The sequence below is a fragment of the Apteryx rowi genome, unplaced genomic scaffold (genome assembly GCF_003343035.1).
Source record: "Apteryx rowi isolate R43461 unplaced genomic scaffold, aptRow1 scaffold_145, whole genome shotgun sequence".
In the NCBI taxonomy this organism is placed as follows: domain Eukaryota; kingdom Metazoa; phylum Chordata; class Aves; order Apterygiformes; family Apterygidae; genus Apteryx; species Apteryx rowi.
Window position 1 is genome coordinate 385,763 of NW_020447697.1, and position 26,394 is coordinate 412,156.

The following is a 26,394-nucleotide window of genomic DNA, read 5'->3' on the forward strand; positions in this document are numbered from 1 at the left end:
TCACAAAAGACCAGTTATATATCCTTGCGGACAGCAAGAAATGAAGCTTTGCTGCTTTCCCTGCCTTTAGAAGGAATAAAAGTTTAGCATCGCAGGCTGACATCTGAGCTAGTACGCTCAGATTTTAGTATGGAAATGGTTCTCAGGAAATTGTTTTTGTTACTGAGCTCTATAGGGAGGGCTCCTTGTGGGCCAGACTTGCGTAGATGGCCTCAGGTGAAGAGACAACGAGGCATCCTTCCCTCTTTCTTCCTTAGCCGCATACAGCGAGGTATCAGCGTTTATCCTGAGCTCACCTCTTGGTGTCTGAGCTCTGCTGGTCTGTCACGATGCTTTGAGCTGTGAGCATATGGAGATCCAGGTGTCCTCACGCTGCTAGCGATGGAGACCGTGGGTCAGCTCCGCAGGAGGAACGAGCTGGGATGGGAGCACAGGTATCAGCCGGCGCGGAGCACGTGCGCTGCCCTGTGAGGAGTGTCCAGGCCCCAGGAGCAGCGTGCTCTTCTCCAGGGCTCCTCAGCCTCTGCGCCGCGGTCCAGGGGCGCCGCGGGGCTGCCCCTGGGCGCTGGCACCCTGCCTTGCGCCTGGGAAAGCTTGCACAGAGCCCTGAGCATGCAGAGCCGAGACAAGGCTAGTTTGTGCTTCCCTGGCCTGTGCTGGATCACTTAGCTCTCGCTGTCATGCTGAGACAGATGAAGTCATCAGGAAGCGGTCAAAGGAAAGCTGCCGTGGATGAAGTGCGCTTGGGTGGAATGAGACTAAATCACGACAAGTCTCGGTATGCAGCGCAGTTACCACATCATCTGGCCGTGGGCTTCAGAGACACCGTGGAGGGTGCCAATTTGGATGTAGCTGAGTTTTGTTTAATAGGTTAAAAACATATATTTCCTTGATGCACTTTTGATTTTATTTTTAACTCTTAAGCAATTTAATATTTTGTAAGTCTGCTAGTATTTCCCCCAGTTTTCCATCTGCTACTATGATTAATTTAAGTTCTAGCTTTATAATGCCAATCCAGAGCAAAAGAAATGGAAACCTTACCTATATTATTTGGCACATAGCAGTAGACATGAATAACTTTGGAATTTGCGGGGAAAAAGAGAAGTTATGTGTTTTTGGAGCCAAAATATGATTGGAAACTGGCCCTTGTAGACAGCACTATGCAGCAAGGGCTCTCGTTGCAGTTCTGTTGGAGGGTAATGTTCCAGAGGTCTGGTTGTAGGTGTTTCTGAGGAATCAAAAACCTCACTCCGAGTTCCTAAAGCTACAGACTGCGTTGATTTCCTGTTGCCTTTGCAGACGTTGAGGTAGAATCCTGCGTCAGAAGTTTAGCTCTTTCTCTTTTCAGTTCTAGAAACACTGTGATGTAATGGAAATTTAAAAAGTGATGAGGAAGATGGGATTAGTTTCCTAAGAATACGAGTCTTTGGGAGAGAAGAACGGAGGAAAGATCTGTGCTCCTCACAGGACGAGGTACCTGATTAGCACCTCCTGGTTTCGGAGTTTCGGGCAATGCTCTGTGATCTGGGTTCTTCTTCCCTGAGGAATGAAATACGAGCGCAAGAGTGCATAACGAACGAAAGCTCGCGTAAAGCCCGCTGAAGCCCTGTTACACCACCGCTGCTACGCAGCCCAGGACCGTCGGCGTGGGCAGGTCTCTGTTCCCCACCACCCAGCAGTGGGTGACTCTTACAGCCTGTTACAGTTCTTCCCGTTTTGCAGAAGGATGAAAGCAAGAACCAGCTCCTTGCTGTTACAAGCACCGTTGCGGTGCACCTTCGGTAGCCTTGTAAGGCAGTACAAAGAGGACGGAGCGTAGCACCAGCCCGTGTTGTCAGCAGTTTGTGCTAGTGTAAAGGAGGCAAGGGATTTATACCGTAGTCCTACCGAATGTTTCCCTGGGACCATGTCTGTAAAGCATCTCTTATGGTTGGTCCCGTCAACTCTGTGCACAAGTGCTTGTTCCTGCCACCGCGCTGCCCCATGACTGTGTCAGTTTGTGCCACCATGCAGTTTATTGGACTCATGGACCTGACTTGAATTAAAAAGAGCTTGACAAAAAATGGTTATTTTTAATCCTGATCCCCAGACGCTTCAGATGCGGAGGAAAGGAGAGTGGACAGTGCAGAAATCAGCCTGCATGAAAAGCAGAGAGCCTCAGGTTGTGAGTGAGGATGTCTTGTGATAATTTCCAGTAAATGAGTGCAATCTGATCTGTTTTTAGGAAAGCCAGCGTTACCTTCAACCCGATTTATGTATAAAGCATAAAAGTTAATGTCAAACTGTGACTCTGCTAGTGTAAAAATCTCTGGTCCAAGCGCAATCCCTCCTTGCTGCGTGAGTGGTGAGTACAGAGGTATGGCAGAAAACAGGAAAAGTTTTCTCCTTCCCGGTTACCTCCGAAAAGGTGAAGTTAGCAGGAAGCTCTGAGGAAGGGGATTTGAGCTGCTGCTGGAGAGATGTCCCCCCGTCCTCTGCCTCGTCTCAGGGTCCTGTCCACTGCGTGCCCACGGTTTGACACAGGGTATGTTGCAGGTGAACAGTAAAGCTTTTCCTGCAGTTGAGTAGATCCTCAGAGATAAGGAAAGGTACCTGAAAAAGCCCCAGGAAAAATACCAAAAAGTACATTAAAATGATATGCAGAATGAAGAACTGATAAGGTAGATGGTGAACGACTGCAAGAGGAATCAAGGGCAGATAAGATCACAGCCTATAAATACTGTCAACATGACAGCATAGATGAGCAAAAAGAAGAGTATTTGTTATCTGATGGAAAATAAGCTTCAAAGAACGGCAATCCCGACAGGAGAGCGGGAGAATGGATCTCCGGGAGTGGAGACGCTCTAGATGGAGGTAGATAAGCTCCTGCGGAATGATAGCAAATACATTTCCAAAATACAGAAGGTGGGATCAGGTAGATACCCGCTTTCTCCTGCCGCCTGCAGCGGTTCTGTGCAGGCCGCAAGGTCGACCTGAGCTAGAGGCGTCTGTCGCCTGTTCACAGCCTTCCCAGCAAGAAGAGAAACTTGCCGTCACTCCAAAGATGTCGAAAGAAGGTGTTCAGGGCGTGAGTCACTGTTTCTATATGTGCTCCTCCGCTTCCAGGGCAGGCGCTGGCGGGGGGCCAGAGCGCGGGCGTTGCGGAGGAGGTAGGTGAGGTCTCGCCGGCACCGCGCGAAGCCCACGCGCGTGGCGTCGGCCCCCCTCGGGGCAGCCCGGCGCGGCAGGGCCGTGCTCCGCGGCGCTCGCTCCTCCCGCGGACCGCCGCGCTGGGGCTCGCGGCGAGGAGGGGAAACCAGATGGCTGCGGCAGCGCCGCTCCCGCATCCTCCACCCCGTCTCCTCGCAGCTATCGCTGCCCGCGAGGCAGGAGTGTCTGATCCGCTCGTGAATCACCTCCTGCGCCGCCGCGGTTGCTAGCCCAGGCTGTTAAAGTAAACTGGTGGAAGCTGAAATCTGAGACGGTGGCCATTTGGGAGCCGAGTCAAGAGCCGCTCCGATATGCTGCCTCCCTGGCCACAGAGCCTCTCCGGGAAGGGGAGAGGCAGGGCGACAGCAGCCTCGGCCTGCCGGTAGCACAGCTACAGCAAAGCGAGCGTGTGGTTTATCATAGCCATAACGAAATGGGAGGGCACAGACCTTCGTGTGGTACCTAAGCACTGAAACACAAGTGGCGAACACCTTTCGCTGTGATCGGAACGTGGCGCTAAGTCAGCCAAAATAGTCTCGGAAAGCGTCGCCGTCGACCGACCAGCCCTTGCCAGTTAAGCTCTCCGGGCTCTGATGCAAAATCCGTCATCGCGCCAAGCTCGCCCCCGAGCCTCGCACGCCTGTCGTTGGTCCCCGTGAGCGTGCCGGGTGCTGTATGCACCTTTATAATGCCGCAGTGATGGCTCCTGGCAACTGCGGTCTGCGTTCAGAGGTTAGCGCTTGCTGTCAGAGGCCAAATCGGCGTATGCGCTGCGTAAATGTCTTTTCCCTAACAGGAAAGCTGTAGAGAGTTTTAACGTTTAGCTGTAAGTACAATTGACAGACTGCGTTTCTGATAATGTATTTTAAAAGTATTACTTCCTAATGCACAACGATTTATCATAGGCTTTGAAGTTACTTAGCTATCACTCCAGCATGTGCATGGATGTACGCAGTATTTCTCGTACGTCTGCTTGTGGCTGGGCTGTTAGAGTTGCATCACGGCCTTGGAGTTCGGTCAGCCATTGCTAGGGCTTATTTACATTTGGATTTGATGGTGTGCCATTAGGTTATGGAGTTATGCATCTTCTCTAAAGCTGCCCAGATAGACTGGGCTGATCTCAGCAGATACTCTTGTGTGCGCTCCTCGCAGCTCGGAGAGCGTGCTTCCCTCCTCTGTCGTTCGCGGGCCCAAGGTTCGTGCCCTGGAGCTCAGGCTGGCTGTGTGAGCCCCGCTACAGGCAGAGCGAGGATCCCAGGGTGTTTCTAAGAGTCCCGAGGACAGGTTTGTTTTAATAAGTCTCTAAAACTGCCTGTTACACAGGCTGTGAAGTTGCGTAGTTCTGGAGCAGAATATTTTGATACCTAAATGCCGGTTTATTGATTACTGCTTCGCCGCTTGATTGTTTGCCAGCCTTTGATCCTGGCCTGTCTTTGCGCCTGGGAGCTGGCTGGGCCTGCCGTAGCCTTTTGGAGATGAAATGAGGAGACGCGGTGATTGCCAGCGCCGGGGGTGTGCGTGGCGCTGCCCTGACCCGGCTGGCAGCGTGGAGGTGCTCCAGCGCCTGGGTGATGCTTCACTCGGTTCCCAAGAGGAATCGTGCAGGGCAGACCAGCTGTTTCTGCTTCTGAAGTGTTAATTCAGGATTGCCTCTGTGGGTAGGGGAGCATACGGAAGAGAACGTGAGCTAGAGCCTGAGCGGTTCGTAACGACTCCTGCGTTCAGGCACTTCACCTGGCCGTGCTTCGGCTGGCTGAGAGGGAGGTTCCTGCAAGCGCGTGTTTGCCAAGCTCTTGGAGGAGTCCTGTGTTCTCCTTAAGTGTAAATGCAACAATTATGCAGCGTGTTTGGAGACACAGCTCTTAGAAAAGCTGCTTGTGAATAAGTAAAGTGTCTGTGCTGTTCTCCTCCCAGACAAATACTCCTGGAACAGATATCTTATTTGACATCAAAGGAGAGATAACAAATGATAGGCATCATCTAATTGATGCCTTTCCCGTATGTGCTCATTCTTTATTGCAGGTTGTCAGTCACAGCCTCTAGATCGTTGTTTGTGTGTGTATGATGGGCACAGTATCACGATGGGCAGCAATCCTAGCTCCAGCGAGTACACGATCCAGATAAGCTTGTATGTGGTGACATTTTAAAACTGAAGAGCGTCCTGCTGTTGAAATAAAATGAAATGGCATTTCAAGATCTTGTTTGAAGAAAACTAGCCTTCTGAAATCCCCCAGTGTGCAGCTGAATTCTGCGGTTTTCTTTATTAATATGCTTGAATGAGGGGGACAGGGAAGGGGAAGAGGGGAAGCGGTGCGAGGGCCGTGGTGCACCGCGCAGAGGCAGGAGCGATGCGGCTGCAGTGGCGAGGTGGCTGCTTTGCAGCAGCAACATGGCCTTGCCCGGCCTCGCGCTCCGGGCTGGCTGTGTTGCAGCGCAGCAAGCCCCGTCCTTTCCACTGAGCAGCCGCCGTTTGTTTGACAGTCGTGAGAACCAGTGCTCACCTCCTCCTCCTCCTCCTCCTCCTTCCCAGCGTGGCTCAGCACCAGGAGAGGCATCGCTGAGCCCTGCCCATTGCTGCTTTGTGATTCGCTGGCTCTTTTGGGGCCAAAGAGGACATTTGGAGGGAATGTTTCAGAATAACTCTGTCAACAGGAATTCACATAAAACAATTAAAACAACCACAGCCATGTTGTCTGGGTTTGCTCACGTCTGACTCCTTCTGAACTTTAGCCCTTTGTGGTCCCTCATGTTTGTTTTCTCTTTCTCCGCAGAATGCAATGAACTTGCCTCCTGACAAAGCCAGGTTATTGCGGCAGTACGACAACGAGAAGAAGTGGGAGCTCATCTGTGATCAGGTAAGGGGCAGCTGGGAAGGCTGTTCACACACATCCTATTAAGAGCACAAACTGAGTTTTGTCAGCATTGTCCCAAGGCTTGAAAAAGACAAGTGTTCGAATGGTTTCAAACATCCATTTCTTTGGCCTCATGCTCCATTATTTGTAACATCTCATAGAAGCCTGTAACAATACTTCCCTTTTTCTCCATAGAATGATATTTCTCTCCCATCTGACTTCATTGTCACGCCTTTGTCTATTTTCCCTATGTGATGAAAGTTGCTTATTTTGCGTGGCATAGACTTGAGGAGAATGACCTTTATCCACCTCTTGGCAAGTGTTTTGACTTTGGTCTGTCCTGACCTGTATAATATGGATGAATGGTCTTGATCCAGTTAGTATCTGGCTTTCCACATCACAAGCCATTATCACAGTTGGCGTTAGCTGTCCCCTTCAGTGCAACGTGAATGGTCATGCAGCCTGAACTACCTCTTCATCTCCAGAGGCTGAACAACAACCTTAAGAAGCACCATAGACTGAGACATCTTTTGTGCGTAAGCTCTGCTGTGGAGAGCAGACCTGGCAACAGTATATAACAACAGGTTGGCTCTGCCATGACAAATGAACAGAAACGACAACGTTTAGAGGAAGTGAAGCATGCAGAAGTTAAGAAGTGTATTTGTGAGCCAACACCAAAATCAAGTTCTAGCATAAACTTCAAAAGTAATTGCTAAGGAAAATAATTGATCCAGGACTGGAAGGGGAGGATGTTTCCTTGAAATGTAAACACAGAGGGACCAGGATGCAAGTTTGGCAGAAGGTGCAGTCATGGTATGAGGTCAGGAACATCATAATAAATAGGTTTGTGGGGCTTTTCTTGTTTATCCATTACAGAAGTTGAGCCTATGATGAAATCCAGTTACCTTAAAGTAAAGTCAAATACAGAATTATCTGCTTCTTTCCAGGAGTTTTCTGTGCAGAAAACTTAAAGCATTGCACTATTTAAAGTTTCAGTAGTGATCCTGAGCAAATTGCTTAATCTACTGTGAGTGATTTGTTTCTTCAGGGATGTTAGCTTGGAGCATGCACGTTCAAAACGTGAGCATTTAAGAAGTGTGAGCTTTGTGCATGAGTGTGTACGTTCTCAGTTTGCACCGATTTGGCAATGGGCAGGCAGAAGTAGTTGCATCATAGCCTTCATGTGCTCACACCTCAGAGCTGATCCACCCTTTGCAACATGCAGCTGCTGCTGATTCATCTCAGCCCTAAACTCTACAGCAAGATAAGAGAGAGGGACAGGTGGAAATACACAGTGAGGAAAATTTTGCAACCTGGAGTAACTGCGTATCTTAATAGCTTCTTTTACAACATGCTGAACCCATCCCAGGGTTAAGATGAATCCGCTTCCCATTGCTTTGAAAGGGTAAGCAGAGAAGAAGCAGCATTGGACTGTTGTAACTGGCGCTGCAGAGTCTAATCCGGTGAAGATCCCAAAAAAGTAGGCAGCTAACAGTGTGCCACCCTTTCCAGGCTGCAGCCATCGGAGGGGACATGCTTTGGGAGCCAAGGGACTGCATGCCTGTTATCTATCACAACTCCCTGGCCGCCCCGACATCCCTTGTGATTGCTTGCCAGCCACTGTGGATTAGAACAGCATGGAGCAGGTGTCTGTAAAAGCACCGTAATACAGCATATGGTGTGTGAAATATTTATATCTGTCCACATAATTATGGCACATGGCTAGAAATACTTCCATGAATAATTTTTGTACAGAATGGATATTTTAATGTGGAAGCAGAATTTGAACTGCTATTTTGTATTGGAATCACCCATTACACCATTCTTCATCCTTTTTTTGCTTATTGAAGGACAGAGGATGTAAATTCATGAAATAGCTTGAAGAAGTTAACTCTTACTCTGCATAGTTCTGTGCTCAGTTTCAGCTTATGTCTGAAAAGGAAAAGGGTCCAGACTAAAGAAATTGCTCTTAAGTGGTATTTTCTAAATAGCTTGTGAAACAGGCCCTGGTTGTTTGTCTGTGAAATATTTTGAGAACTAGTTGCTGGGGCATTAGGGTGTTAGGGGCATTAATTAATGCATCAGAGGGTTTGGGTCGCAAAAGGAACTCTTGATTTACAGAACTAAGATTAATGAAAGTGAGGAGCTACTGATCTCATGCTTAACATAACAATAATAATAATAATAATCTCAAATCTTTCTGCTGAAGCCTGGTGAGGGTTGCTGGGCTGGTTGTGGAGGACTCATCTGGTGTGGTCTATAAACCTTTTGAGCCTTCTAAGCTTTTCTGCTGCTATTGTAAAAGCTGTTCCTGACTTCTGGTTTAGCGAGCAAGGAATAAATTTATGGAAGATAAAGCAAAACCAGTATTCCTGCTGCTGCTCATGTATTTATAGTGGTCATAACAGTGTCTCCCTGAGCTAAGGTAGGCAGATGGGCAATCTTAGTCCCAGGTAAATCTAACTGAACGCAGGCAGGCGAGCTCGGGGCAGGGCTGTGACCCAGCGGCGGGGTGAACGGGGAGATGTTAGTTCCTGACGTGGTTGTACGTGGGCTGGCACGGAGGGCAGGACTGCCTGGGCTGATGGTCGTGGCTCTGGAGGAGAAGGTGGGGGTGTGGGTAGGGCTCCTCATCCCTGCCCATGGTTCAGAGGACATGCTGTGACCGGCTTAGGGTCTAGCTCTGTTCCTGCCCAGCCAGTGGTTTCAGGATTTACGTGGAGAGAAGAGCTCTGAGGACCCCTCTTTGAGAGCTATGGCCCTTCCTCTCACCCCTGGAGAGTATCCTTAGAGGAGCAGGTTGGGGGTTCATTAGAGAACTGCTCCTTCCTCCCTATGGCTGATTGCAGGCCCTCCTGCCTGGAAGGGACCGCGCGGCAGGTCAGCTGGGGAAGGTGAGTGTTGGGAATGAGCCAAGCAGAGAAGATGATAAAATTTCCTGACACAAGGAGGTACCCTTTCGGTTTACTGCCTTTTCCTGGAGAGTGATGTTTGGTGGTAGTCTGGGGCTTTGTCCCAGCCTTGCGGAGTGAGGTATCACAAAGGGGACAGAGATGTCGAGGGAGAGGGTGGGACCATCTTACGAAGTTCTTCAATGCCCTCTAATGGCAAATTGTGGCAGGGCGCAGCATGGCAGGGGCAGAGACTTGCGTCCTCTCCTTGGGAGATGCTGCGGATGCGTGGGGAATAACAAGTTAAGAGACATAAGAGGAAGGGAAGGATTGCTGGGAAGTCATGTGATTTACACCCAAAGTCCATGGGTCATGGGTCCGTGCCGTGCCCCGGGTCCATGCCAAGTGCTCGTTGCACCAGAGGCAAGGCCACCTTCGGTGCATCAAGAGCGTTCCCTGTTCAGCTCTAGGGTTTTGGCTTGTGACTGAAAGTGAAAGTGTGCGAGTACACACCCTTTTGGGAACAAAATCCTTGAGTAAATAGGTTGTGCCACACTAGTCTCTGTTTCTTTCAGCTCTGGGAGTGAAATCTTGGTTATGCTGAAGACAAAAATGGTATTCCCCTTGACTTCGATGTCTAAAGTTGCCTTCGGGAAGCGAGGTTTATCTTGGTGTGCTTTTTGGCGGAAGATCGTGGTAAAGGGAGAGTCCAAGCACAGAAATCTGGTGTTTTGAGATTATACTGTCAAAAATAAACAACATTCAAAATAGCCTCGCGAAGGATAACATCTGAAACCACAGAGCGACCCTAAAGGTCTGTGTTCATATGTACTTGTATTAAACAAGCTTTAATTGTAGTTGTTAGACCATTTTCTTAATTAATAAGACAAAAATATTAATTAGTAGGCTCTCTGTTCTGCCAGAATTTGTATCATAAACCTCCACAGTTCGTACTAGCTTATACATTACAGTCACACCCCTAGGATCCAGGCTTGCTTTTCACACTCTTTCCTCTTCTGCACCTTTTTGCCCGAGTTCTGCAAAGGGGAAATGGCATATAGCTTTCCTTTCTATAAAACGTAGAGAGCCATCTTAAAGCCCAGAGAACTGGGAAGAGCCTACAAATGTCTCTGTGCCCTTTGGCTTCAGGCTGGGAGTTATTTTAAAGGCACGCTCAGTCCCGTTTAGTCTGCAAATAGCAGAGCAGTTGAGACAGCAGTCTTGCGCGTTGACTTTGGGTCTCAGGTGGATTATTGATGGAGAAAAAGCTGGCAGGCAGGTGTTGAGCCTGGACAGAGATTTCCCTGGGATGCTGTGCTATTGATTGTGTGACAGAAATATCAGAGGGAAGCCCCAAATTGCTCCTCAGAAATTTGATAAAGGGAGGGCGATTGAAAAGTGGCATCTTACATTGTACGTTGCCTATGGTGCCGTTGCCCTTTTTGCAGGAGAGAGCTGGATTTCTTGACACCATGCAGCCAGTACTTTTCCCATCTTCGTATATCCTACAGTTGCCATTTACAGCTCTGTTTTGAGAGCTTTTGCATAAAATATAAATGTTTGGTATACCAGTTAATCTCCCCCCGCCTTGTTTTCTGTGTAAAATGTGGGTTATCTTTAAGCTATAGTGATAGAAAATCCAGTGTTTTATTGAACTCCTAAGCAGCTGGACAGTAGAGACATTCACAGCTTCATGCGTCCGGCTCCGTGGCCACATGAAAGGTGGCTTGTTAAAGGTCGAACCCCGAGAAACGGGAGCAGTTGGACGTACACGTGGGGCACGAAGTCAACGACTCTTCCGCTGCAGGGACCGGCAGGAGGAGGCAGCGTTGTTAGTGTGCTATGGTCTGTCTGTGGTTTCGCTGTCCTGGCCAGGTCCCTAGCTGTCGTGCCGGTGACCTGATTTTGCAGAAAGTTAATAATGGTGGGAACAGATCCCTCTGTGCTGATCGGCTGGTGAAATCTGCCCCCGAAGTGTTATAATTAGTGCGGAGATGAATGGCTGCTATCATTTCGTTTCATAATAAGACATAAAAAATGAAATTCTCTTGTACCGGCCCTCAAATTTTGTTCAGGAATGGAATATGGGTGGTCGAAACGTGTCCTGCTTTGACGACGTGTTGGTACTTTGGGAGTAAGAAGACGCTAGCATCCAGCCCCGTTTGTCCACCGTCTTTGACTGGCATTCGCGGTGTGGGTAGGTTAGGGGCTCGAAGGGCTCCCGGCGGCTGCTGCGCAGGGGGCTGCTCGTTGCAGGCCGGGACGCCGGCGCGGATGCTTTAGGTGCTTGCCTAGTGTACGTGAATCCCGAGAATGAAACAAGTTAGTAAGGGTAATGCTAATAACATATGTCACTAAGGCAGAAAATGTCCTGAATGTTTTTGGAAGCTAAAGAATACTGGAAAAGCCACAATTTCCTGGTTTCAGAATAAATCCATTTTCCAGATTTGGGTGACCAAGAGATGTATCAAGTTCTTCTTCAGATCGCATGGAAGAGGAAAGAGAGAAATCTGACAGTTCTTTTTTGCTGCTGAAGTGCAGTGCCTCCCCTCCCTTTTTTTGTATCCGTCAGGAAAAGACTGTTGTAATTCTTGAAACTGTTGGTGAAGAAAGCAGTAGGAATAGTTTTATGCTTCCTCATTCAAGCTTTTCCCCGAATTCTTGTTGTTTCTTGCTCTAAAGACTGGGGACTAGGTGATCTCGGCGTTCAGCAATGCGCTTGGGTTTCGCCTTCCCGGCGAGAGCTCCCGCAGCCGCCTCCGCGTAGCCCTGTCGCTTGCCCTCTCTCCCTCCCTCCCTCCCTCGCCAGCAGCCCCGGCAGAGCCGGCCGGGAACGCTGCAGGGAGTTTAGGTCGGAGGGAGGGTGTCGGGCGGCATCACTCCTCTGAGTGCTCCCACCGACGGGAAATCTGCTCACGGGGGCACTTGCTTTGCTTCTGCTCCCCAGTTAAATGCGAAGGAGCCGTTCTGTTAAAAATTGCTGCTGCTGCTGCTTGCTCTTTGCGTGTGTTTATCTGCCGTTCTATTGCCTCCTATTGTCCATTGTTCTGCTGTATAACGCTGATCCTCAGCAATTTTTCGAGTAAGAAAGGACCTTTTGTTCTTGAAAATTAAGTTAATCTACTTGCTAGGTAGCTGGCAAAGAATAAAATTATTGTCAGTCTGTGCTTTTCCCATTTCAGGTTTGTAGATAGCGTTAATGCTCATGTGAGTCACGCAGACAACGAAGATAAGATAGATTCCATCAGAAATTTATTAACTTTGTCATGTCTTAACAATGCAGTTCGGGGACTACAATAAGGGGAACTGATAACGTGTAAATTGTGATGACGCCAACAGGCATACGTCTTTTGCTCAGTGAAATTTGGAGAGTAGAATGTGAATTTTTGAAGTGTGTGTGGTAAAAATCCCCAGCCTCCTAGATCAAGTAGCGTTAAAGCCCTTGCCATGTACATTTATATTTTGAAAGCAAGTTTTGCCTGATGAGCAATTCTGAATCGCCAAAAGTGGAGAGGAGGAGGAAACAGGAAAAAGCAACAATTTTTAACCTGTTATTTATGGTAGCTAAGGAAAGCAAATTACATGGAAATAGCACTGCCTCAGTGTTAGCCAGAGAGCGTGTGGTCCTGCACAGGGCAGTGTTTGTACTCGTAAACGCTAGTATCTACCGGCAAGTAAATGCTATTCAGGAATGCACTTCACTGCATGGGACCTTGCGAGGTTCGTTCCACTGCTGATGCGAGGTCTCTCCAGAGAGGGCAGGGTCCCACGGCTTCGCCCTGGCGCATGAGCTGCTGGAGCGGAGTCAGCGGCAGGGAAGCGTGGACCTGCAGTGAAGAACCCGAATGCATCGATACGCTGCAAGATACCTTTTGCTCGTGTTAGGAGAAGATAATCATTTTTAGATGCTATGTGGGGAGAGATTTTTCCATCTGATTACGTGGACTGTTTGGGCAATATATTTATTTTACATAACTGGAGATAGGGTGATTTTATATTGGAAGCCTGTGCTGCAGTTGTCCCTGGTAATCCAGGGACGAAGAATGGATGAGGGCCGTTGTGTCAGAGTGGGACGCGTCAGGGACCTGAACGGCCGCCTGGGAGCCAGGAGCGCTGGTGCCCTGTCGCTCACCCCGTGGCTTTGGGAATGGCAATGACATACTCAGTTTTGCTACCTGTAAAATGGGAACAACTCTTTGCACTTATTTTCGCCTTGGTGGACAGCTGAGATGGAGTAAATTAGCAGGAATATGGGCGTTGTTTGGAAATGTAAAGCTAGGACTGAAGATCATAATTTTGACAAAAGAGCCTAAAGCAACATTGCTCAACTACATAGATGCTTCTTTGATTGCATAGGGAATGAAAGCCAGACAGGGCCCTTCGGAATTTAATTGTGGTGGGAAATAAGAATAAATCCAATATACGATACAGTGATGCCCTTACCAGTAAAAATACTGCTGCTTAGATCGGAAGTTTCACTGTCCTGACCTTTAAGACTTGTGTTGAATCACTTCAAGGAGGTACTTTAGCCAGAAAGTCTAGGTCTGAATTTTATGACCGATGGATTAGGAGTGGATAACAGCGATGTAAAACATTAAAGCCCAGCTTTTGTTGTGGGTGGGAGGGTGATTTTTGTGCATGCCGTGAGCCTTGTCCCTTTCCCCGACTAGCATGTGTCTGTGCCACGGCCGTACACGGGGGCCTGCTCCGTGCCGTGGCCACGCTTACGCCGATTCCAGGGAAGAGGCAGCCCGAAGCAGGCTGGGTCCCATCGGGTGGGTTCCTCTGGCCCCCAGCCCGCACCCTCGGGAGGGAGGGCAGGCCGCGTCCAGCCTGAGGGCCGTGGGCTGGCCAACCTCGGGTCTGGCCGTCGTTTATAGCATTGGTGGGAAGCAAAGTACCGGGCCTGAAATCGCGTTGTTCTGCTTAGCCTCTCGCCTTTGCACCCCGTGTGCATTCCAGCGTGACGGCGGTAGCTGCTCTTCCTTCCTCGGGCCGCTGGCTGCGAGCAAACGCTCCGCGTACCCCGGGGGCGGCGCGGGGCCTCCCGTTGCAGGTGTTGCACAGCCGCAATCCCCAGCGCCGGCAGCTTGCGACACATCAGCCTCTCATATGGAACAGTCGAAGCCGGATAAACCAAGGCAGTAACCATAGCCGGTAAAGGGCAATTTTTAAAGCTAATCTCTCAAGACTTTCCAAAGCAGAAAACACTTTAAGGAACTCTAAAATAAAGTTTTCAGGACCAAATGTTTACCACAGCTGATCACTAGTTAGAGAAGAGCATTACTCCTATCTGCTGTTCACTATTAACTTTAAAATCTTTCAGCCTGAATAATTCCTCTGTGCAATAATAAGCAGTGTCGTCTTTTTTTTTATAAACTACCTGTAGAGATTATTATGTAAGTACATAATTGCAGCTAGCTTTTGAGAAGCAAACAAAAACATATAATATCTGCATCACAGACTACGAAATTTGTTAACTGACTACCTTTAAGCATTTCATTTTGAAGACTACAGATATTAAAACTGGCAGTTAGGAAAAGCTCATGTCATTCTAACAGATGATGCCTGATTATTAAGTAAGAGAAATATATCCAAAAGAATAAAATAACTTCTCTAGAGGATGAGACTAAACACAGCAGAGCTACATCAGCATTAGAGAACTCCCAAGAAGAGGAAGAATAAATATGAAAGCTAACGAGGAATCTTGTCAGGTGTCAGACACTTGCATCTTGTCGGTGCTCTCGGAAGAGCTGATCTGTCTGTCGTACGTACAGCTTGCTCTTACAGATTACTTGCCTTCCTTGCAAAACTGGCCTTCGTTCTTGTGCCCAACTACTTTGCAGATGTAAATGATAATATTTGGACATGGTTTTCCGATTGCAGAGTGCAAATACTTGTTCCTTTAGTTGTTTGTAGGGAAAGAGGTCAGCATTAAAATGTTGTAATATCCCTAGAGCTCATACAAAACTATTGTGCTGGGGGAAAAATGAGAAATGGTTGTGGTCTCGGAGGTTCACATACCTCTAGCAAACTCTTTCCTGGCCTGCAATGGGCCAGATTCTCATTTACAGCAAAGTGGGTGTTTTTGTCTCTCTGGCAGAGTAAAGAACTTCTAAAATGAGTTAATGGATGTAAAGTGCTTCTGCATACTTACATTTATGCCCGCTGTAAAGTCGCAGTCTGCAGTATCCTAAGGGGGCTGTAAGTCTGAACGAGAAACTGGCCCAACGGCATTCTGTAAAAAGTGCAGAAAGCAAGCTAGCAATTGAGGTGCTTTGGATATTGATACCCTATTATTTAAACTGATTTATTTTGTTTGCTTTCTTTTTCTTTTTTTTCTTTCCAAAAGTCCCTGCCCACCTCTGTGGGTGTGTTCCTTCTTCCTTGAGCGTACGCCGCGCTTCATGGCCCGTTCACTGCTCCCGCTGCTGAAGGGTTCGCGGCGAGGGCTGAGCACCGTGCATGTCCCAGGACCGAGCAGATGGCTTCTGCTCGTGCTGGTGGGAGCTGTGGGGTTAAATCTTGGCATGCCATTTCGAGACCTGTCTTTAACTCCCTGCGTCTGTGTCTTGCCTCTGTCTTTCACAGTGCACTGGTAGCAGTTCCAATTAGCAGCGATTTAACTACAATTATGCAATTTCATAGGTAATCGTATACACACAAAGACGGAGGAGTCTAATAAAGAGAGATTTTTTGCAAACACGTGAGTTTCAAACCCTTAATTCCCTCATAGTTCGCTGGCCAGATTAAGAGCTGATGAAAACAGTTGCCGCTTGTCAGTAGAACGGGGCTGCTTAAACCAGCTCCGCATTTGGCCCTTTGCCTTGTTACGGGCTTGTTCTTTATTGTTGAAGGTTAGAAGATACAAATATTGCCCCTTCCTTTCCACCGCCGCAAACCCTGTTTATTTTCTAAATATTACGAGGGCGTAAAAGGGACTGTCTTACTGAACGAGAGCCAAGTTGGATGAGCTGCTGTACTGGGATCAGCCGGGGGTTGCTCTCCGCGCGGCGTCGGCTCGCCTGCGGCCCGGCTCGCGGGCGTGCAGTGCATAGCTCACATAGCTCCCGAGCCTTCGACAGGGGGAACGGCAGGCTCTTGATCCCCTTACCACCTGCAGCTACGCGTCAAATGTGCAGAAAGGCTTGAGTTTAAGGTTTGTTTGGAGTCACTTCTCCGGACAGCTGTGTGAGTTAATACCGGTGCTGCCCTGGGAGCTGTAAAGCTCTTTCTGCTGAAGGGAAGGTGTCTTGCACTGCATTTTGCAGTACCAGCCTATTGCACTAGCATGAGGAAGAGACAGTCCTGCTTGGGCAACGCATTGATATCCTACATACTTTTTTTCCCCAAACAGCTCAATCCAGCACTTGCACTCTATTTGCATTGTCATTTTAGTCATTACAGTTACGACTCCATGTCCACTGCGTCCAACTCCACTCCTGCCACTAGTGTCCCCATGCACATATTTCATGCACTTAAATTGTGCCCAGTATCTTCTGGAGTTCCCTGCCCTAGAGGATCCTGCAGGGCGATGTTACTTACTCTCGAACTTGGGGACACTAGAAAGTCCAAAGAGTTAGACCAGTAGTGACAGTGGCCCCAAGCGTGTGTCTGAGTCCACGTCTGTAGAGCTAGGAGGAAGCCGTAGCTGTGGGCGTGATGCTACACGTGAGGGATGGAGCGCAACAAGCACCCTTCCCCTCTGCTCACAGAGGGACTGTCCACGTCGCAGTATTTATCCACAAAATGAGCCCTGCGTTACTGTTCGGAGCATGGAGAAGCTGCAGTGCGGACGGGGGGCACGCAGCACCTTTCGGGGTGTGCTTTCTGCTCCGCTGCATCAGCTCCTGACTGGACTTGAAGACCAAGGTACTTGAGCTCAGGTGTGTGGTATCAGTAAAGAAGCTTACATCAAAAGTTTGGACACATGAAGAAATTTGTATTTCCTGAGCTTCAATAGGTAAAAAGAAAACGCCAAATTCTGGGCCTCTCAGTTTGGCCCTTGCATCTATGTGAAGTTGCATGAGAAAGAAATCCCATTGTAAAAGAACAAACAAATGTCTGTTATCTGTCTTAAAAATTTCTAGCCTGGGGCTGGTGGACCACAGGGTAGATTTTTAGTCCATTTTTTCTTTCCTACCATGATGAATTACTTTTTTTACAGCGAGGAGCAAGATAATAACAGGAGCAACTTTTGGTGTTTAGACAGTACATTCTGGTAACTGGGCAGTAATCTACTATTCATACTATTCATTATGAAATAACTTTTAGATAATGTAGTCAAAATTGCATCCTGACCTAATAAATGGAGGTTTCAAATATCAGTTATAAAATGCAAAGCTGTAATATCAGGAGATAATTGTTATGAGATCTTTCCCCAAGGGAAGGGGCAGAATAGTTTAAAATTCCTCCAAGATACAAATAGTATCAGGACTTTTGGTAATTCCCTTAACAGGTCTGGACACAGCATATTCCTCTCAGAATAATTTGTGTTTCACAGCATTTTTGTAGAAGAACTTTCAGACTGGTTATGAAACTGGTAAAAGAGCAAGCAAAAACCAGGCAGCTCTCAAAATACAAACCCTACAGACATTATGTTTATCACTGTCATCCTCATTAGATTCTGAGCGTGGCTGATCCTGATCCCGGGTTTATAGATTTGCTAAGTGGCCCCCTGTAAGCTACAATGTCCCAATGACTTTGGGTTAGTCATTGGAAAACCTTCAATGAGAACTGAGTCTCAAGCTCAAATGAGAATTTCTTTTCACTAGACTAGGTCAGCAGGTGAGGGAGACAGGGAAGCTTCTAGTCAAGGTGAAAAAATAGTCAGAATTAGTCAGGGGAACTGATTTCAGATGTATATGTAAGACTGTATATTAACACCTTTTCCCCAAGTGTAACTGCATCAGCAAGGATTCTTCCAGGCCCCAGCTGGACTGTAGCTACCAAGTCTTTGCCAGCTGTTTCCAGCAGATGCTTTAGCTGGCACACTGCTGACAGAGAATAGAAATTAGGAAAGCAGACATGCTCATGGGTAATGAGATACTTTGCATAGGTAAAGCCCATGACTGGGGGTAACCCGTCTTCCCCCAGGTCACTGAGTTTCGTAAGACTCTCTACAGAGCCAAGGGGAAGGAGAGCTAGCTGGCAGCTCCCAGAGCTTTCGCCGGTGGGACGGGGCTGGGCACCTGGTTCAAGATTTACGCAGTAACTGTAACGTTGGCCTCAGTAGTATTTTGTGGTTCACTTCCCTCGGCGATGGAGATGCATCAGCTCTGCCGGCCCTCATGTGACGGTGGCCCAGAAGAAAACCCTCCCCGAGCTGACGAGAGCTGGGGGTGGCTCAGAAACAGCAGTCCGGCCGGTTGTAGCAGGAGGACAGGCAGGTCATGCAGTGTACGGGCCAGCAGAGCGCCCTTGCAGCTGGACTGACGTAACTGTGAATCAGTGTTTTTTAAAAACAAAAAGACCAGCAGTGTTTTCTGTTTCGTTTGCTAGGCAGCTTGCCTCAATTATCAATACACTCCCCATTCAAGCAATGTTGGCAGAAAATGGGGCAGGGAGCTAATCCGAGGCATGACGACTGTCTTGGTGCACAAGTTTGGTGTTGACACAGATAGCAGGATGTTGTTGTAATTGGGCAGTGTGTATTTAATGCATATTTACATAAGATAAACAAGCCCTTCAGTGTTATGTGCAAGTGTCGCACAGTCCTGGGGACATGACAACATTGTGTGATTATGTAATCAGTTTGAAAAGGAAAGAGGAGCCTTCAGAGAGCATCGTTCAGGCTGTAGGAGGTGAGCAAGCCGGTGATGTTGCTAGGCCTATCTCCTCTTCCTTGTCTCTGAAGTACTGAAGCTGGAATTTGACAGCAGGTTGGCAGAATGCAACAAGTAGTCTCCTTCCTTCCTTTTTAGGAAGGAATATGCAAAAATTTCTTGTAGTCAGTCCATCCTTGTGCTCGGAGAAGGTGTACATACTCATTTGTACCCACTCTGTCATTGTACATCACTGGGAGAGCTGGTTTCTCAAGGAGAACCAGTACCAACGGGTGGAAGTGTTCATCTTCCCCTGTGCTGAAGACACTCTTGGGCAGCTGGTGGGTAGGGCGGGCAACAAAACCTCTGCAGCGTTATTGCCCAGCGAGCTGGCCAGCCTCATGTGTGCGTTGCATTTGAGGTGGAGACTGAGCACCCAGCCTTCGTGTGCGTATGGAGCTCCACCACGATGAGCCGAACGCGCTGTGCTTGATGAAGGCCTCTTGCCTGCCATTGCTGTCGTGGAGATGCCTGCGTTGGGATGCTGCAGCCGGTTCGGTGTACGTGGGAAACGAGTGCTCTTGCCTGTTTGGAGAAGGCCGTTGCCTCAGCTAGGAATCCCCTCAGAGGACTTTCTGAAGAGATCCATATGGCAAAGTCAAGTGCAATCTCTGGGTTACTTTTTGGATTTGGTGTTTTTTTCCAGGCCGCTTGCTATTGCCCCTGTGTTGCATGCGTTTTGTGAACGGGCTATGCTTGTGACGGGGGAATGTTTGCTGTGCCTGTGCAGTGCTCTCCCGTGCGTGGTGGTGCCTACACGCGTGAACGGAAAGCTGCAGGAAGGGGCAGGCCTGCAGCTGGCGGCTCTGCGTAAATACCTGCCAACGCTTGTCGTTCTCCATCCATTTGGTCTTACAATCCAATTTAATATCATAGAGTTAAAATACTACTTGCAGACTCTGTCATTCATTTTTTGAAAACTGAACAATGAAATAACTTAGCTTTTTCCATAAGGAGAGACCGTTCAGTGTATTCGGTGTGTTTTTAGGCTTGTTCCAAATGATAAAAAAGTGTCTCAGCTTTTGCGGTGGTATCTTTCAATCAGACATAGACATACATTCTCTCTTGTAACATGTCTCTTTTCTCGCAGTACCCCTAACTAACAGGAACCCTGTTATTCAGATATGTGTGTTTATATGTGCAATTAAACTTTAGAATTTTAATTAAATATGTAAAATACATCTATGCATCCTATATAAATATGCAACATTTCATAAAATCAAAAGATGCATGTAAATGTATTTTATTTGCATGTATAATACGTATTTGTAGATTATATGTTTATAAGTATGTACATATTAATTTATATTTTACCTGTATACTGTGTAAATATATTAGTGTGTGCATGTATTTTATATGTGCAAATAAGTAAATGTAGAAGGTGTTTTAAAATGGCTGATATTTATTCTTATGTTCTTTGCAGGAAAGATTTCAAGTGAAGAATCCTCCACATACATATATCCAAAAATTAAAGGGCTATCTCGATCCTGCTGTGACCAGGAAGGTGAGAAGTGTTCTGTTGCCTTTCGTATGTCTCTCATTGCTCCACTAGCATGGTCCTGGATTCAGTTCCTTCCTCCCTTTGTTTAAAAGGCCCTACAAAAGTCTCTAAGAAAAGGCTCTGAGATGTAACAAAACAGAGAAAAGCAAAGAGAAGTTTGAAAGACACTGCAGCTCAGTAAGCAAGGAGAACAGATGTTGCACAGAAAAGGAACATCTGACAAATGGAACAAATTGTTTTAATAACTTTAGGTTCAATAAATAGTCTAACAAACTATCACTGAGTTCTGCTCTAGGCCTTGCTCTCCAAGGGGGCAGTGCGGGCAGCAAATAAAACCTGTGACACTGATGGCACATTTCTCACCCATGTGAAAAGGATGTCGAAGTTTTGGGTCCTTTGAGCATTCCACCCACATGACAAAATTCAGTACAACTGGCACTAATTCACCCTCTCACTTGCAGTCTCATCAGAGTTTTCAAGGTTGTGAAGTAAAGATGGGTTATAGCTACACTGCAAGGGCCTCATCTGTACTTCTGAACATTACTTTGTCCAAAATTGTTTGTTAATCCCTCACGAAACACTCAGGCATGTACTGCTTGTCCTTTGGACCAATGCCTCTTTATCTAGTGCGGTAGTGGGTAAAAGCCGACTGGAGCATCCCAACCCTTTTGAGAGTTTGCAGATGAGATTTTGTTAGTGCTGATAGTTGTCTGCAGCACTCCCCACTACTTTTGAGGAAAGGTAAAGTCTCCTGCCACAGATGTGTTACTGAGGAGATGCAATGAGCCTGTGGGTGTGCTTCTGACATGCAGAGGTAAACGCGGAACTAGCAAAAACACAGGAAAGGAGGAGGACGTCTGCAGTGTGCTCAGACAGGAGGCCAGTCAGCTGAAGCTCACCGTTGGCTGCAGAAAAACTTGACTTTCAGTGTGAGCCAGGCTAAGAGTTTGCCTGAGTCACCTTATCACAGGAGGGGTGTTCAAGGCAAGCACAATTGCCTGACTGTAGAGTGGTTCTCCTGCACCGACATGAAGGCGTCCTGGGGTTTCTGCTGGAGGCAGTGGTGTGGCTGCTCTCCGCTGGTCCGTGGATGCAGATGGCTTTGAGGTCTCCACCGAGCGCTCTGAAGGCAGGCTGCCCCGGGGCAGAGCAGCCCTGCTGAGAAGCAAGATGCGTAAGGCTAGGCAGAACGTCCCGCGAACATGGCACGTCCCTGAACGTGGCTTCTGTACCAGGGCTGGTTGTTTATGGCTGGGCCTGATACTTCTTCCCCACTGGCTGTATAGTGCAGGCTGAGTATTAGCCTCCAGGATTTCAGAATAGCAGCAAATTTACATCTCAGAGTTACCATCACTGAACCTTTGGTATTTAACTACTTGGGATGTCAGCTCGTATCCTGTGTTGATAGTTTTAATAGCCTTAAAAAAAAAAACAACAAAAAAGCGGCCATGAGAGCATAGCGGTTCCTGTCATTGACTGCTTCTCTGTTTCGCGTTGAACAATCGCTGCTTTGTATCGCCATACAATCAGCCGAGATGGGTGCCCGGCGGTAAAATACGGATCCTGACACATTGCTTCAAGCCTCGGGCCAGCTCCGTGCTGCGGTAGAGGTGCACCTCTGTTCCTGGGGAAACGCAAGAGGCGTACGCTAGGTATCCTTTGCTTTCGGTTGGCCTCCGTTAGCTCACGTCTTCGAGGCTGTAGTGATGTCTTCTGACAGTGCTTCTCTTGTTGTAAGCTGTGACAAGAAGTAGGAAACCATTCTTTAAATTTGCCTGTAGCTGACTGTAGTTTTAAAAAATGCTGAACAGGGGTCTTTGTGTTTTTCTCCTGAAGGATTTTTGAAACTCATTTAGTGTTTGGCTCTGCTCTGTGGTTAGTCCGTGGGCACACATTGAAGCCTTTCTTATCCTCCTGCTACTATAAGACTCCCATGACAAATGACAAAACTAAAGTAGCCTAAAAATAACTCCATTGAGTTCCTCTCTTTTGTTGTGTTCTATATCACCAGCAGCCTTTCCTCAGTCTGGGCTGCAAATCGGAAAGATTTACAAATGCGCTTCTGGACGGCAGCATGATATTGCGGGGAGAGCTCGTATTACCAGAATTATTACTGTAATTGTGGTTGCGTCAGCATTTTCGCTGATAATCCCCAGGATGGCCAAGAGAAGGTAGTTCCAAATGTGCTGTGAAATGTGTGTTTGGGGTTGTAATTGGGATCATAATGGCTCTTCCCAGGAAAACAATTACTTTTCATCTGAGCTGAATTTTCAAACAGGAAAATTAGAGTGTTGAAATTATAGATTTTTAAAGAAATTGCAGTTTGATGGCTTCTGCAGTCCAGGAAAGCACAGAACGACTTTATTGCTTTCTGCATTGGTTGCAAAGAGCAGCCTAGCTAGGGATCAAAATCATGCAATGGGACACCTGGGAACATGCTGCCTATTTCTGTCGTGCCCTCCTACCCCAATCTCCTGTCTTTGCCTCTTGCTACCTCAATATTTTACCTTTACTTCTAAAGAGATAAGGTTTTATGTTGCTTGGAGTTATATTGTATAAACTGTCCGGGGAGACAAGGCATTGTGTTTTCGTACTCTGAGCTAATTAACTGAGGTCCAGTGAAAATGTATGTCTGCTCTCAACTAAACTAGCTACTTCAAAGTAAAAATTGAGTGCCTTGTGTCTACTAGGATTTTGCAATGAGATATCTATTTCAGTCTATGAACAGTTTTCTGAACTAAAGAGCCAGCCTTACCTTGAGTAAGCCAGTAAGCCAGTGTTCCTAAATAACATGACAAAATCCTTGTGAAAACAAGGCAATCGATAACTTCCACATGAGTAAGTAAGACAAGGTAAATCCTACACTTCCTTATCATCTTCAACTCAGTAGATCAACTGAATCGATGAAAGTTATAAACTGCTAAATGGTCACCCAGATTTTATTGTGGTTCACTGCTGTGGTGCACTAAGACCAAACGCCTTTCTCCTTAGTGTTCAGAACGTAATTCTACTTGCAGCAGCATCGCTGGTGTCCTAAACAGTTATAAACCATTTCCAAACATATCAAATCTTTGTGTGTGACTTCTGATGACCAATTAGCCGTTAAATGCAGCAATTCCGATATGATTACTGTTGTCCATCCACTGCTGCTCTCATTTAGCTTGTCCACGAATGACAATTTACCAAAACAGCTGCTGCAGAATAATTTATCCAAATGGATTAAACTAACTCGGAAAAGAGCCTTTTTATTCTGGGATCGGGCTGTTTTGGTACATTTCCAAGCACAGAGGGCATTAAACAGGAGAGAAGATGATGATCCTTCTCCAACTGGGAGAGGCTTAAAGAGGAAGAGTTTCTGGATCTTAGTGACTGTCTAGGCACCAAAGGTGGTCCTGCTGCAAGCTGCTTTTGTAGCGAACGAAGAGGAGTCTGCTTTACTAGAATTCAGATGCAGGTGTGCATTTGGGGGTCTTCTGCCATCACCAGGGCCTGCTTTGAACCATGGAGTACTGTGGGGCTCTCTCACCATTTCGTAGTGATGTTTTGCCAGGTAGCTCTTTCTCCTCCTGTACGGTGATGACATGAAACACCATCTTCTTTCTACGGTGTTGCAACCCAGTATTTTACCTCTGCCTTTCTTCGTGGCCTCCTCCTAGCTTCTCGTTTTGCAGATACAATTTTGCACTTACAAATTATTAAAGAATGCAGATGGTAGCACTTGGTTATTTCATTATTGACTTGCACCCACAAATTGGTAATTATACATAAATTCTGGCAAATCTTTTGTTGTGGGTGTAAAGTCACAAAAGCAAAATTATAGGACATAGCTGAGAATCTGGTCTCAACACTGTAATTCTCTACAAAGAGTTTGATGCTAAAGCAAAGCTTGTATTGTAAAGAAATGTTTATTTATCTACAGGCTTTTAATTTTCTTAATCCTGGAAACTCAAAATGTGCCTTGGAACAGAAGTTATTTTTCTGAGTATGCTTTTGTTGACAGTCCGACTATTGCTTTTGCGTTCCTCAGGATTTAGAGTGGTTCTCAATTTACCTTAACGTTTTATTTACTCAGTCTGCACTGTATGAGATTTTGATATTTTCAATAGCATCACATGAGTCTTAAAGTTATTTTTATCTGCTTACTGAATTATAGAAATTCAGAAGACGAGTCCAAGAATCTACTCAAGTCCTCCGAGAACTGGAAATTTCTTTAAGAACAAATCACATCGGGTAAGAATTTTTGATGACGTCTGGTCTTAGATTTTTACATCTCCTGCTGGATAACTTTGAGAATTTTCTCTTTGTATGATAAGTAATGATCCAGCTTGGTTGGTCATTAAAGACTGTAGGGCTCAGTTAAGGGATAGCTGGACATCTCTAGAGAATTCAGCTTTAATCCTTCCGTGATAGGGCCAGTCCACATCCCTGTGAAGTCTGTGAAAAGACTGCGGTCAACTTCTGCCTCCTCTAAGTAAGTCAGAGGAGGAGTGAGAATCACTGGGTGTAGAATGATAATAGTATTGCAGCTATAAATACGTATATAAAAAAACATGCTGTGCTATAGCTTTAACATGGTATAGTTGCATGAAGCCTGGCTATAAATAATGTTACCAGTATTTTACTTTCACAAACTACAAAACAACATCTCAAACAGCAGAAGAAAAAGAATCGCCAGAGATGATGATTTAGGTTTAGCATGTCAGCTGAAAAGGTTTCTTTAACGTTTTATTTCTTGATCTCAGTGTGTGTCCAGCTAAATTGCATCAATTTTACAGGAAGCTGTTCTTATTTCAAGGAAACAGAGACATTTTAAACTATGAATAGAACAGCAGTATTCTGCCTCACTGGCGCTTTAGAAAATCTCTGCTTACTTTGTGCCACAACTACATGGTACAAGGAGAAAGCACATTTCCAGAGAGACCAGGCTGGCAAGGTAAAATAGCCACGGGCGCAGCTGCATGAGCAGACTATAGCCCTGCACCTTGCTGAACTGACAGTGGGAGGCCCTTGATTGCTCTCCGGATACTGGGTTTTTAGGAGCACTACAGCTTTCATAGGAAGATACTGCAAAACACCGGTACTCATCCCGACGGGGAGCCACGTGATGGTTGGCAACCTCTTCAGCATGGCATTAGCGGTGTAAGTGCTCCCATTCCCTGGGGAGCCTGAGAGCGTGTACCGTATTGCTCCAGGGAGAGCTGTGTGTCTGTCCACGGCCGTGCGCTGCGCTGCTGCTTCCCAGAGACTGTACACGGAGCAAGCGGCAGGCTGAGGTGCGTGTGTTCAACGCAGGAGGCCCCTCCGGGAGTGGAGACCAGCCACTGCGAGGAGCGGTGGTCGATACCTGCCTGAGATTTCCACATGGCGCTGGGTTGGCTTTCTGAAACGTGGCTGTGGGGGTCAGACCGACACCAAGTGCTGAAGCGAGACCCCGTTTCTCATATGCCCTGGGCAGAGCGGAGCAGGTCAGGCCACATCTGCAGGAATAAGCCAGAGTGTTGTGCCCAAGGTTGAAGCCACCGGCCCAAATCCAGGTCATGGCTGCGGGGAACGGTTTGGTTCCACGGAGCTGTCAGCACTTCATTACTCCACAGCTTTGGAGACTGGCACCTGCGTTCGCCTCTTGGCTCCCGGTAATGCTCCCAGCTGACAACGTGCACGAAAGCCACGGGTGGAGGAAGACCCCGCTGCGGCGCACGCTCGCGTGGCTCTGCCGCGCGTCCCGGCGTGGTGAGCTGTGCTGAGCTGGGGAGCTCCCTGTGCTCCGTCATCTGCCCGTGGGTCTCTTGTCTTTCTGCTCACATCTAAAATGGAATCCTGTGGCCGTGAGCCAACTGTGCCAGCAAAGGCCAAATTTACCCTGTTTTAAGGGAGTTAATTAGAAGAAGAGGTGTCTGAAACTGCGCGTTTCCTCTCTTCTGAGCTGCCTGACTGGAGGTTTAGACAAACCTCTCTCCGCTCTGAACGCAGCTACGAGCTGGTTGGCGCTTTGCAGTGCTTTGGGCCCAATGCTTTGGGCCCGACGGTCTTTAGCACACGCAGGCTGATCTCCGGGGTAGCACGGGCCCTTCCGAGTTGTACCCCCAGACCTCAGATCAAAGCGTTTAAGTTGTCCGAGTCCCTGGATAAGAGCGAGC

The 26,394-nt window shown here is 47.3% G+C and overlaps 1 protein-coding gene across 1 annotated transcript in view; it reads left to right on the forward strand.

The window, feature by feature from the left end:
• Positions 1 to 680: 680 nt before the first annotated feature.
• The window catches only part of FMNL2 (formin like 2), an 84,718-nt gene continuing 59,004 nt past the window's right edge, over positions 681 to 26,394 (forward strand). Inside the window, exons 1-6 of the mRNA XM_026058257.1 lie at positions 681 to 834; positions 3,106 to 3,149; positions 5,104 to 5,187; positions 5,961 to 6,044; positions 20,180 to 20,260; positions 24,411 to 24,487. Coding sequence (XP_025914042.1) covers positions 681 to 834; positions 3,106 to 3,149; positions 5,104 to 5,187; positions 5,961 to 6,044; positions 20,180 to 20,260; positions 24,411 to 24,487 — 524 coding nt within the window. The remainder of the gene's footprint in view (positions 835 to 3,105; positions 3,150 to 5,103; positions 5,188 to 5,960; positions 6,045 to 20,179; positions 20,261 to 24,410; positions 24,488 to 26,394) is intronic.